This window comes from Hydra vulgaris, chromosome 11, assembly GCF_038396675.1.
Source record: "Hydra vulgaris chromosome 11, alternate assembly HydraT2T_AEP".
Taxonomy (NCBI): Eukaryota; Metazoa; Cnidaria; class Hydrozoa; order Anthoathecata; family Hydridae; genus Hydra; species Hydra vulgaris.
Window position 1 is genome coordinate 47,751,272 of NC_088930.1, and position 14,879 is coordinate 47,766,150.

Consider the following 14,879-nt stretch of genomic DNA (forward strand, 5'->3'; position numbering starts at 1 on the left):
TGTGTTTTTATTGTTATTAATGATTTAATAACTCATAACCCGTATTACGGATTGCTTACTGCTAGTCATTATCATTATGTTATGAATTCATATGAGTTAATAAAATTGTATTGAATATTCTCTGGTTATCGTGTTTTATACGTGTTTAAATCCGAGTTTGATACTCAGTAGGCGTCGTATTGTATACCTGTCATTATACGCATCTGATGTCTATTTTTAATGCGCGTTCGACATGATAAAATGGCTAACATATATTCGTAAATAATGCGTATTCTGGAAAGTTTTAAATGCGCATGTAATACCAGGAAAATATCGTATTGAATATTCTCTGGTTATCGTGTTTTATACGTGTTTACAAGAGTTTCAAATCCGAGTTTGATACTCAGTAGGCGTCGTGTTGTATACCTGTCTTTATACGCATCTAATGCGTATTTTTAATGCGTGTTCGACACAAGAAAATGGCTGACATACATACCACAACGATGCGTATTTAAACGAGTTTTTAATGCGCATTTACAACTAAATCTGCCGACTGGGTTGCTTCTCGCTCACGAGGTCTTTAATATTTGGCTGGCTTATAGATAGTCTGATGCTCTATGCCATGCTCTGGGTTATAAATAGTGTGATGCTCGCCAACTAGGAGTTTACGGTCCTAGAATTTTAGATCAGAACCAAGATTTTTTTTAAAACAGTTTTATATGTACTATTAAATAAATATTCAAAAATTGATTTTTATACTATTTTTTTTTTTTAATTTACATAATTTAAAAAAAAATCTCCCTTCCCGTTTCGGAAATACTGTCTGATTGTCGTTTTCAAATTATTATTATTTTTTTTTTATCAATGATTTCCTTATTTGATTTTTTTTTTTTCAATATACCATAAAACGGAAATAATTAGGGAAAAAAAGATTGTTTTTTGGATGTCTACAAAGTGACAAACAGTTGCTAGGCCATTAAATCTTTTTTTCTTTTCAAGAATGACTCATGCTCATATAGTTGACAACATTTTTGATTTGGCTGTGAGATTACTTACTGCAGTAAATCATGCGAAAAATGAGGCCTTAAAATGTGAAAAAAGTACCAAAAAATACTTGGATAAAAAGTTTCCCCACAAATTTCGCTTACTCTGCAAAATAGTATAGATTAGTTTTACAGCATTGTTTATAAAATATCTTTTTAGATCCTGGATTCCTCTAAAATGATTTGCAACTGATATATAAAATTTAATTATCCAGTGAGAGATTTTTTAAATATCGTCTACATTTGTTTTTTAGTAGCTGCATTATAGAATGTTGCAAAAGGTTAAAGCCATGTTTAGAACATGCAACTTGCTGGCTAGCCGTTATAAATGATGGCTAAAACTTTGATGGTCAGCCAGTATCAGCTAGTTGACTTTGTCAACTAGCTGATACTGGCTGACCATCAAAGTTGCTGGTTTCTGGCTAAGCAAGTTGCTCGAACTAAATGTAATGTTTTTGACAAAAAAAGTTTAATTCTAAATTAGAACAAAATTATCTTTTTTTAACAAGTTGGAAATGATATAAAGCTAATATTGTCAAATAGAGACATGCTCATGTTTGAAGAACTTAAATTACTTCTTTTTAAATTCAGAATTAATCCAGTTGTTGAAAACATTGACTTCATCCTTAGTCGTTTAGTACTCGAACTTTTTAGAATGTTTTAGTTCAAACTTGATGTTAAATCATTATAGTTGTCAAATTTTGAATAACAACTATCAGATAAATAAATTTAATGAAATAAATATTAATAACAATAATAAACAAGTTAGTTATTATTGCTTAATAATATGCCTCTTAGATAATAGTGCAAAATGTCAATAACTTAAGTAGCTCTTTTAAGTTTTAAATAATTTTCAGTAACTGTTGCTAAAGCAAAGACTTTTTTTATTGATGTAATGATTCAATTTATTAATTTAACAATCATCTTTAATTATACAATTGTCTTTACAAATAATGGTTGAGACATAAAATACCTTAAATGGAGTCCAATTTTATGTTCATAGCATTCTCCAACAAACTTTTCTTTATTTCATTTCTCGTATATAAAATTTTTGTAGTTAGATCTAAAAAACAACATATCTTTCCAGAAGTTGATAACATAAGTCTTTGATCAATTCTTTCAGAACTACATTCCTTTAGTTTATTAATTTCATTTAAATCACACGAATTTTTTGAAAGAAGCATTTGTATTTTGTGTTTAACTAATGACAAAATCAAAAGTGAGTTACCACCACTGACAACAAGTATTAACGATTCAAATGGTTTTAAAAATTTAACTAATTTAGAAATCAAGGCTTGTTAATCATTATCTAAACAAAGGTCTTCCCTGCCAAGTTTTTTAAGTAAAATTTCGACAGGATCTAATAATACCTTTCACTTCATTAAAAAATTAGAGATTATCGTAGAATTTTATATTTGCTTCACGATGTGATTCCTCTAAAAGTAAAGCTTGGTTGAAGTTCAAACATTTTACAATTTTTCTATCTAATAATTTAATTTCGTTATAATTACTTATGTCATCACTTATCAATATTACTTGCGAAATATGAGCCAGATCCAGATATGGTCAATGTTGTGAATCTTTTGAGCCTAAGGATCTAGAAGTTTTCATGCTGCACCATCGTGGACAGTATGTAACCTTGTATCTCTGCAATGTCTCTGAAAAAATTCTTGAACAATATCTTTAACAACTATGACAATTTTCACCTGTATGACTTTCTAAAGGCAAACACGTAAGAGTAAAAATTTGTTATCATTAATAACGGAGCATTTTTTTAGCCCCATTTAAATAACTTTTTTGTACTTGTCAGTCCAGCCGTCAAATAAAGTTGTTGCCGCATCAATATCTTTTAAATTACCCAATAGAAATTGCCTAAAAGATTTATAAATATCAGGTAGAGCAACTTGATTTATAGAAGAACCTGTGGGAAGTTTTAACCTGACATTTTATTAGTGGCATACTATTAAAGAATCTGTAGTTTTCCTTTTAAATGAGCTGCACAGTTTAATGTTCAATTATTTTAAAGAACTACCACGTTCTTTTACATCCATAACTAAGTAATAAAAAACTTTTTAACCAGCAAATATTGTATAACAGAACTTTAGTGGACTTATAAAGGCATTTTAAGTGGTACCACTGTAGTTTTGCTCATCGGTTACTTAGCGGACCATTAGTGGCAGCCGCAAAATGTATCTATCCGATGACTAACCACTATTAACATGTAGGAAAGTTATTGGCTAGCCATTTATAGCGGCAATCACTAAGTAACCGATGAGCAAAACTCCAATGAATTGCTCAAAAATTTTTCTACCTCTTTGCGAGAATTTATTAAGCAAATATGTTGCAACATGAGAAAAAGCTACAAAAAAAGTTTTTGTTGCTGTTGCTTTGTTGCTGACAAGAGAATTTCGGTTTACTAAACTCTCTATTTTTTTAGCCAACAAAAGCAAATTTGAAATTGGCTGCGGCTGATTATATTGTTTCATTGGCGACTAAGTAGTTGCTAATAAAGCGAAGTGGCGGCAGTAAAAATTAAGTAGCGGCGGCTTCTCGCTAATGGCGGCGGCTTTAACCTCTAAATGTTGCTCACAGAACTCCTTGTAAACTACCGCTGTTATTGTTCCAGTGCTCAGAAAACAACAAAAACCGTTTGAGTATTTTTTAAAAATTAAAAAAAAAAATGGTTAAGAATATAGAGACGGTTTCCTCGATATTTTGGAATGATATGTTATAGCAAGTTGTTTTATCTAAAATATTTACAAATCCTTTTGGACCAATTTATTCAGAGTTAAAATTTTCTTGACTACAATACAATTATCTCAAAATAGTTCTCAACTTTCTGACTCCAGAAACCTTAACGCAGAACATCGTTGTGTGGAAATTATATCAAGAGTGTGCAAATGACAACATTTTCAAAGTTTTACCCAAATTTGCACAAACTTTGCTTACGGTGAGATAATTAAGCCGCGGCATTTAAGTGAATGCTGTTGATATGAATACCTTCTTGTGTTGTTGAATCAAACTCAATAATAAGATAAATATGGACTAATTTAGTGCATACAATTAAAATATACTCCTAAACTCACTAGACTCAATTACAATATATTTTCCAACATATTCAAATATTGATTTTTTTTTTCTTTAATGAAAACACACCTTTATGTTACAGATATATGTATGCATGATAACATTAAAGTAAGATTCATATATAAACAACATTAAAGTAAAAATTTATTTGATGAAAATTCTATTTGACGATCACTTAAACTAGAAATATCAAATTAACCGTAACAACAAGTTGTAAACCGTAAAAACAAAATGGTTGTGCATTAGATGGAAAGGTAAGGCAAGAGTTATTACTTTTGACATATCAAATGTTTTCTATTAACTCTGGCATGTTTCTTTCTCTTTATTTGGTGTAACTGGGCCAATTTTTAAACATGTTGCATAATTCTTTTCTAACCCCTGTTTTAAAGTTTTCTTTGCTCCATCTTTGGTCAGGTCTTGTTTCTTATCTATATTAGTGTTAATCTTACCTCTAAAAAGGCTCTCTTTGTTGGTGACACAACAGTACTGTCTAATCATGAAAAAAAAAATTGCTTTTGATTGTTTAATGCTAATAAATACTTCAATGTTATTGATATTTCCATATTGATAAATGGCAACACTCTTACTAAGTTACCAAACGTTTACGTCTCCAATACTGTTGTTATATTTTGTTTGGTTGTTCCGATGTTGCATTTTGACTTTTAAACGAATCGTAAAAGAAGTTGTACCTGCGTAGCTGCCATGTTTGAGTCTTTGTTCCATTTTCGTAGGTTGCATCTTTTTCTCTATTCTACCAAAAGTTACTATGATCGCTGCTTTAGCGAGCTTTTAAATCTTCTTCCACTTATCAAAACCCAAAATTGCGCGAATGGCGTCAGCCAATTTGCATTCTTTCACTACAACTCTTCATTTATCGTCAAAAAACTTTTATGCATCTGATTTTATTGATTGAACATTCAGGGCCATCCTAAAGAGATCTCAAAGGGGGTGACATATCTGTTTTTTGCTGAGTAAGGCCTAGAAGTTTTTTTTTGCCGACGAAGATCTGTAAAAAAGTAAAAATAAAAATAAAGGTCCTTGTTGCCTAAAATTTGCCGACTGCAAACTACAGATCCAATTTTACCAACTTCAGTGTCCAAATTTGCCAACTAATTAATTTTCTAGGGAGTTTAGACATCCCCTTCTGGACTGCCGGTGAACATCCATGCTTTGAAATTCTCATCTCTCTTTTTGACTCATACAGTTTATAGTTCTTCAGGTCTTTAATCAACCGTATTCTTTCTTTTTACGTTCTACCAACTTCTAACTTAAATAGTTGTGGATTGCAGCTTCGTCAAAAATAAACTTATAAAAAACAAATCAGAAACAAAAAAATTCTAATAGTTTTTAACATTTAATAATATAAATCAACAAACTTTATAATTCGTTAAAATATATTTTTTACAGCTTAATATTTTAACGAATTTTTTAAAATTCTTTTCTTAACTCACAAAATTTAAAAAAAGTCAGTTTTATCCCGCTAAGTTATAAAAATACCATACTAATCAGCACTGTTTTCTTTTTTTGAACAAGTTAGATATAAATAATTAATTAGGCAATATCCGTCCGGAAGTATTTTATTTACCGTTGACGACCGGATATGTTGAAACACCTCTTATAAAAACATACTTTAATATAATAAAATAGCGTCCGTCGAAGCATGATTTAAAAAAAAAATTGTCAATTATATTATTAAAGACAAATATAAGTTAATATCAAATTGTTTAAATATTGGCGGTTATTCTCAAATTTAAAGTTTATTTAAAACCGAAGATTTCAATTTTCCCCTAATTAAATCAAAATTTAACAGATTAATATAAATACGATATTAAACTGCAAGTGAACTTAAAAAAAAAAAAAAAACTCAAGTCATTTTGTGTTTATCTATCGGGTAATGACTGTCATTAAATTATATTGACTGGACTGTGCTTATTTTTTTACTTAAGATAATTAAATTACGCCAGCTTCATTTTAACTAGTTTGATTCGTTTTTCAAACTATTAATTTGTTGTCATCAGTTATCAGCTTTGGAAAATGTTACTTTATACTTTATTTAAAACAATAAACATCTATCTTTTTTAAGGTCAACTAGTTTGCTGTCTACTTTATAAACAAGTATAATTAGAGTCATAAGCAAATTAAATTTATAAAGCTGTTTTTTTTTTTTTGTTCGTGTTTTTTATAAAATTTAGTTAGTGTTATCTTTTACACACAGTTTGCACTGTTGAATTAATTGTCTACTTAAATATATGAAATATACTTTGCAAATGCACCTGTAATCCCGAGTTTATAAAATTGTTTTAAAACATATCGCAGTTACTTGAATATCATGGCTACGTTTAAACATCCATTGTAACAAACTGTTTTTAAAAAGTAAAAAAGACATTAAATATCTTGAAAAACAGTTTAAGGAAGTTTTGCTTTCAGAATATCATATTTTGAGTGTAGAGCAGTAAATATATATGTTAAATATTGTCCCCAACCTAAAGATTATCAGTAAATAAAAAGTAAAATATTGAATAAAAATATTGTTCTCAACTTTTTTGGTTTGTAATTTTTATTTTTTTAAGTTTGTTTAAAATTAAAGAAATTCCATTCATAGTAAAATATATTGTTACAATTTATAATTGTTTATGAAAAGAAATACAATATAAAAAAATCTCAAATTTAATTAACAATGAAAAAAGTTTGATGTATTATTTTAGGTTAAAAAATTATACAAATGACTGACAAAGAAAAAAGTGGTGAAAAAGGTATACTTGGGGAAAAGGGTATACTTGCTCGTACTGCAACATATACTACTAAAACAGCAAAAAGAGCACAGACGAAGGTAAGGTAATTAAAACATTTTTAAAACTCAAAAAATATCAGCGTAGTTACTTTTAAAAATAAAGGAACTTTGAACTCTTTTATAGTCTTTATATATCTTGCAAATTTAATTTAGCTTTTTTTTTTAATATTGAATTTTTTTAATTATGCCCCAGGATTTTTTTTTTAATATATGTGAGTTTGCATTAAAAAGTCTTATGATGATTTTTAGAAATTTTAAATTAAAATAACTTTTGTTTTTATGTATTTTTAATTTTTAAATTTAATTTAATTAGTCTAATGAAAATTATTAACACAGTTCTTTTATAAAGTATATGTATTTTTCAGATTTTAAAGGTTAGATTTTTATAACACATTGCTGTTAGGCTAAATGAAGCCATTAAAAACATTTTTAGATATTATGTTAAAATGTTTTTATCTCATTTATGGTTTTGTTATTAATCAGTTATATATCAGTTATTAGAAAAGCTTTTTAAAATAATTAACTGTAAACTTTAGTTTGAAGATTAATATTAAGAGATTCTTTAAATTAAATAATAATGTAAGTAATGTAGGGAGAAAAACATCAAAATTTAAAATTTTGATTAAATTAAGGCTCTTGAATCTTATGGCCATAATTTTCCTTGCCTGGTTGCCTTGATTAGAAAAAAATGGCTTCACAAAACTATATTTCCAATACAATACAACAGTGAAGGCAAACCATGGGTAGTTGTATAGAAGAGCTGTCTGCTTGTATTAATTAAATCATAAATGTTTTTATAGTTAAATTATTTTTAGTTAAAAAATGTTTAATCTTTAGGTGTTTCAATTTTGGCAACTCTCCCTTACTAAAGTTTGTATAAATATTTAAGGATGTTGTATGCTAGATTATAAATAAATAGCAAACATATGTTTATACCCAAATATGTTGATATTATGTGCCAGTATTTAATAAATAATAAACATATGCATAAATATATAATATATTATGTGTTACAAACTTTTTCCTAGTCCCAGCTATCAAATCCTGCTAAATCTTATACTTTTGCTAGAGCCAATTTGTAAAAAGTCACATATTTAGCTGGAATGGAACTGGGGCTCTGGTCATTTACTAATTATAAAGTAAAAATTGTCAGAATTTTGAAAAGTTATATAATTTAAAAAAACACTTGTATCAATGCAACTAAATAAGTTTAATGGCATATTTTGTTAGTTTTATAATAATTTTTTTTAAATAATTATTAATTATTGTTATTTCATTTTGATTTTAGCCTTTTTTTTTTTAAGTTAAAGCAAAAAGTTGGCAAAGGGGATGAAACTAAAGATGAAGTCTTCGATGAGTTTGTTGCCAATTTCAATAAGCAGCAGGTTCGTATGACTGACAATAAATTTAGAATGGAGAGGTTGACCACTGGAATATAATTCTGTTGGTAACTTTTCTCTTAAATATATAGTTTTTGAGCTTTTTTTGATTTTTGGAATAAATTGTTATTCAAAGGAATGAGGCCATCTTTAGTTGTTTATTTTGGTATACGCAAAGTATCATGTTATTTGTATACACAAATTAGCATGTTATTTTGTTAATGTAAATGTATTAGTTCTACTTAAGAAGCACTAAATAGATTTTGTTAATGTAAATGTATTAGTTCTACTTAAGAAGCACTATGTAGGTTTTGTTAATGTAAATGTATTAGTTCTACTTAAGAAGCACTAGGTAGGTTTTGTTAATGTAAATGTATTAGTTCTACTTAAGAAACTGTAGATAGATTTTGTTAATGTAAATGTATCAGTTCTACTTAAGAAGCACTAAATAGGTTTTGTTAATTTAAATGTATTAGTTCTACTTAAGATGTATTAGATTGGCTAAGATATATTTTTACAACTTTAATTTTAGAAGAAAATCTTCTACAACTAAAGTTTCATTTCCACCACAGATAATAGTGACTTAATGTTCAGATATAGAATCAGTTTGTTTTTAGTATTAATGGCTGTAAAATACCTTCCAATAGATAAATAAAAATTTATTGATGTTAAAAAGATTGTTTTAAAAAAAGTCTGCTTTTTTGAAATGTTTTTAGTTTTTACATTGTACTTTAATTCTTTTGCACTGAAACAAGTTTTTGCACTGAAACAAAATTTATTGATATAACACCATGTGGTGTTATATCAATAAATGTCTGATAAGGGGTAATTGACTGATAAGAGGGAGAAAGCAATTGGAAAATTTTAATTTATATCAAAATAACTGGAAAACATTTTGCTGTAGGTATTAACCTAAGTGACTAAGATATATTTGTGTGGTTACCTAAATATCATTCAGGGAATGTGGTTACCTAAATATCATTCAGGGAAACTCAAAAAGTTCAAATTTTTTTGAAAAATGCAATAAGTTTATTTACAAGAATTGTTTTGACATTTTTCACAACACTCTAAAATATTGTTGACTCCTTATTTTGTTTTTTTTTATTATATTAATTGTATATTATATTAATTTTTATTATTATTTTATTTGATTTTATGATTTTATATATCAAATGCTAAAAAAATTGTTTTTTCTAAATTGTTGATAATTTCATGAAAATTTTTTGTTGTTTAAGGACTTTATTTGTATCTATTTTCTTTGCAAAATTTATTTTTGATAATTTTATCTCTTGGTTAGCATTTTTTTTAATTTTGCAAAGTTTGAAAGTCAGATTTTCTGACTTTTCTTAAAATAAAATTCTTGAAGGTCACATGATATTTGTGTCTGCCATCATTGAAATTTTTTTTTGTTGTTGTTGAAAGTATATATATGGTGTATACCTATTTATCTGTTAATATAATGTGTGTAATAGTGTAAGTATCTGTAAGTATAATGTGTGTAATAGTGTAAGTATTTGTAAATATAATGTATGTAATAGTGTAAGTATCTGTAAGTATAATGTATGTAATAGTGTAAGTATCTGTAAGTATAATGTGTGTAATAGTGTAAGTATTTGTAAATATAATGTGTGTAATAGTGTAAGTATCTGTGAATGTAATGTGTGTAATAGTGTAAGTATTTGTAAATATAATGTGTGTAATAGTGTAAGTATCTGTGAATGTAATGTGTGTAATAGTGTAAGTATTTGTAAATATAATGTGTGTAATAGTGTAAGTATCTGTAAGTATAATGTATGTAATAGTGTAAGTATTTGTAAATATAATGTGTGTAATAGTGTAAGTATCTGTAAATATAATGTGTATAATAGTGTAAGTATCTGTAAGTATAATGTATGTAATAGTGTAAGTATTTGTAAATATAATGTGTGTAATAGTGTAAGTATCTGTGAGTATAATGTGTGTAGTGTAAGTATCTATCAATATTGAATTATTTTCAGTACATTGATTTTTATAGTTGCAAATTAAATTTAAGTGCAAATAAGTTAAATAGAAAATTGTAAAAAATAACAACATGAAAAAATAATCAATAATCAAATATTAATTTACAAAAAAAACACAGCTAATTTTTTCTAATTTTTTTTATATTTTATTTTATTCACCTCCTTAAGGCTGAAAAGGCCGTTACTGTTGTGGTACTGCCAGGTATATGGTAGGGATCGTACTCGGAACTTCTTGCTTATGAAGTGAGCACTCTACCGCTAGAATACTACCTCATTTATACCCTTATAATTTAATTAGTAAGAAAAGTAGAATTAATCAAAGTGTAAAAATATTATAGAAAATATAATTTTGTATATAATTTATGAGATTAAGGTTTAAATGAGAAAGGATAATAAAATTGAATAAAAAGAATATCTTGCAATAAAGAGCAAATGAGCTTAAAAATTTAAAAAAGAAAAGTATAAACAAAACAAAAAGCTGAAAAAAAAATTTTATGTTTATTTACAAAATTTTATGAAAAACATGGTCTTCATGATAATTTAAATGCTGTTTTATTCTTTTATAGGCTGCTGTGACGTCATTAAATGCAGAGTTGAGAAATTACTTACGCTGTATAACAGGTTTGTCAATATTAAATTCAAAATTAATATTTTTTATATACAAATAATGTCAATTATTGTATGTCATGCTGTTTTATCATAAATCAGACATTTTTAAAGTATTTAAATTTAATGAATCATGTTAAGTCTAAGAAATTAATAAATCATTAACAAAAATTCACTTCGGGGGGAAATGCAGTTTTTTTTAGTTTCCTGAAAGTTTAAATTCATATGCTAAAACAGTTTCCAAGATATACCACTTTTAAGAATGTATAAAACAAGACTCGTATAAAGACTAAAAAATTTTTTCTATTAAAATCAATTATCTATTATATACAACAAAATGAGTTCGTTCTATGGGAATTTAAGTTGTTTCATTGACATATTTTTTCATTACAAATAATATTTTATGCTACTTTTCTCAAAAAGCAAATGATTTTTTTTGTTTTTTAATGAAACAAAGTTATTAAGCATCATCATCTTGATGTTTTGGAATTATATAAATAATGCAAAAAATAAAAAACTGATATGGAAGATGTTAGTTACTGCAAACAAAGTAAATCACAGAATGAATTTTCAAGATGAATTGTTTTTCAGAATTGATACTAAAAAAGAAGTCAGTATAGTCATCTTGCAACTTTTCTATTTTGTTAATTTAGACATTTTATTTTATTTTTATTTTGAGAATCGTTATCAATAATTATGGCACAACATTAGTTAGATTTGCAATTAATCATTATTAATTACATCATTTAGACTTGGTGAACTCCATATTGTATTTGCCTTTTTAAAAGTAATGGGAGAATTTATAGCAGATAGTGGAAATGACACAGTCCTTACAGAGGCAGGTATATACCGACATACAACATTACGTCAAATTGTTGATGGAAAGCAACGAGGCAATGCATAGAAGCCCATGTAAATATTTATCTTTTTTTTTACAAGCTTTATTTAGAAATCTCATTACAACAACATCCACAAATCATAAATGAATTTCAGATCTGAAAAGATAATCTTGTTACTGCTATAACTGATAATATCATGACAATTTGAAAGTAATTACTGAAAATTGTGTTTTAGATATCAAAGATTGCAGAGTTTTTACTATTTTTGATGAATTCAATAAAAGTGTGATAAAAATTTAATGAATTCACAAAAACCACTATTCTTGCGTAACTACATGATCATGTGTGAAGCTTTGCTACTCTTTGTTCGCTCATCTCGCAAAATAAACTGTTCATTATATCCTGCTTCACTTGACAATATTGTAAAATATTTCTTTGCATTCGACATTCCAAAAACTCCTATTTCTCTAGTTTTTTTCCTTGAACATCAGTTCTTTTGAATTCACTTCCTTCATCTTGCTTTCCTGATTCATATAATTTGCAATCTTTTAAGTCATCTGTCAATTGTTATCTTGCTCTACAATCCTCATCTTTTCTCTTCCAGTAACTTCCAACTCTAATAGTGGTTGCTTGCAGCCTTGTTGGAAGCGAAAATGATAAAAGAAAAAAAAAAAACTTATGCTCGCTTTACTCCATTGTATTTGACAACATTGATTGAACTTAAGTCCATGATTTACAACAACAAAATAACAACAACAACAAGATATTTATTTTCCTTTTTTAAATTATACAATAATATTATTATAATAATAAGTATAATAATAATAATAATAATAATAATAATAATAATAATAATAATAATAATAATAATAATAATAAAAATTCATAACTCTATTGATTGTAGTAAGTAAAAATAATTGCTTAATAAAAAAAAAATGTAAATATATATATATATATATTAGGGTGGAGTGAATTTTAGTTTTTTTTACAATTCGTTTAGCCTGGGTGTGCAAAAGTTGTCTATTCATTTCAGAAATACTCTGGAAAAATATCAATGCTCTAGGAAATTATCTTGAGGTTCCTGAAGACCTTTAAAATTTTAATGGGTCCCTAATATTATGTAAAAAAAAGTTTTTCAAAAGTATGTCATGTTGGGTCTCAAAAGAAGCTAAATTTTATAAAAATTTCAAAAATAACAATTATTTTATAAAAAAATTATTATTTAAGATTTTTTTGAAATTATAATTAAAAGAAATAAAATTTTTTCATTTTTAGTTTAAAAGATCATTTTTTCTGCAATAAACTATAAAATAACAATTTTTTTTTTAAATAATTGTTATTTTTGAAATTTTTATGAAATTTTGCTTCTTTTGAGACCCAACATGACATACTTTTGAAAAACTTTTTTTTACATAATATTAGGGACCCATTAAAATTTTAAAGGTCTTCAGGAACCTCAAGATAATTTCCTAGAGCATTTATATTTTTCCAGAGTATTTCTGAAATGAATAGACAACTTTTGCACACCCAGGCTAAACGAATTGTAAAAGAAACTAAAATTCACTCCACTCTAATATATATATATATATATATATATATATATATATATATATATATATATATATATATATATATATATATATATATATATATATATATATATATATATATATATATATATATATATATATATATATATATTATATATATATATATACATATATATATATATATATATATATATATATATATATATATATATATATATATATATATATATATATATATATATATATATATATATAAATGATAATAATAATATAATAATGATAAAGTATTATAATAATGAGTAATTATAAGTATTTAATAATAATAACTAAATGATTGATAAGGATGGTGTCACTCAAGCAGAATTCTGATCAAGGGAGTGACGTCAGTTTTTATATATAATATGATTAATAATAAGCATACACACAAAGAACATAAACAAAGTAAACATTTAAAAATCATATTTTGATGATAATAATAAAAAATAAATAAACAAGAAGTTAATGATAATAGTTGTAGTAATCATAATTAAAAAAATAAGAGTATATTTTAAATATTAAGTGTAAATCATGACAATAAGTTAGAATAAAACTGTTACTTACTCAGAATTTTTTTTAAATTGATTTTGTTTTAAATTAAGAAAAGTTGATATAGGTGTTTGGAGTTGTAGTTTTTTGAACTCATTCACTATGCATACAAGACTCTTGTTCCATTCACAAATGTACTGATAAACAACAGAATGTTTACCATACTTCTAAGTTTTAAATGATGGTACATGTACCATCATTTAAAACTTAGTGTATACACTAAGTTTTCCATTATATATGTTTCTAGTAGAGTATGTATGTATTATTCTACTTTCTGTAAAAAAGTCTGTTATAGAAGAGGGTAAATTTTTATTAAGAGAATCAAAAACAAAAAGCAGGTTAGCAAATTTTACAAGCGCTGGAAAGGTAGGAATTTTTAGTTTTTTGAAAGATTCTGATGTTTCTGACTTTAAAGGTTGGAAGTTTATAATTCTTATGGGTTGACGTTGAGAGGACATCAATTTTTTGATGTGATAGTTGCCATTTTGACCCCAAATTTGACAACAATAACTAAGATGCGATAAAAATAATGCACAGTAAATATTCTTTAGTGTGAATTTATCGACATAATGACGAATTATTGAAAGTGCGCTGTTAGCTCGAGTTAGTTTCTTGCGTAGCTCATCAATATGAAAGTTCCACGAGAGATTGCAGTTATCAAAACTCCGAGATATTTAATAACTTTTGTAGGATATAACTGTTTATTATTAATTTTATTTTGAATTTTAGAATTGTTGTTTTGATTGTGTTTTTTTCTAGAAGATGAAAAAAAGATTAGTTCAGTTTTTTTTGCGTTAAGACATATTAGGTTAGCATTTAACCAGTAAACAATACTCTTTAGATCCGAATTTTTGTTTTTACATAGAGAATTATACAATTTGTTGATATGCAATAGGTTTGTGTCATCAGCAACAAGATGAATTGACGAGAAGGGAATAGAGTTGTTTATGTCATTAACATAAATTAAAAACATAAGAGGACCAAGAACAGAACCTTGAAGAACACTGCACTCAACAGATT

At 26.3% G+C, this 14,879-nt stretch overlaps 1 protein-coding gene across 2 annotated transcripts in view; it reads left to right on the forward strand.

The window, feature by feature from the left end:
- Window positions 1-6,793: 6,793 nt before the first annotated feature.
- LOC101240442 (amphiphysin) overlaps window positions 6,794-14,879 on the forward strand; it is a 49,343-nt gene continuing 41,257 nt past the window's right edge. For both annotated transcript variants that reach the window (XM_065809030.1, XM_065809029.1), the window contains exons 1-3: window positions 6,794-6,939; window positions 8,205-8,285; window positions 10,846-10,900. In XM_065809030.1, the coding sequence (XP_065665102.1) occupies window positions 6,832-6,939; window positions 8,205-8,285; window positions 10,846-10,900 (244 nt within the window). In that variant the 5' untranslated portion in view covers window positions 6,794-6,831. The remainder of the gene's footprint in view (window positions 6,940-8,204; window positions 8,286-10,845; window positions 10,901-14,879) is intronic.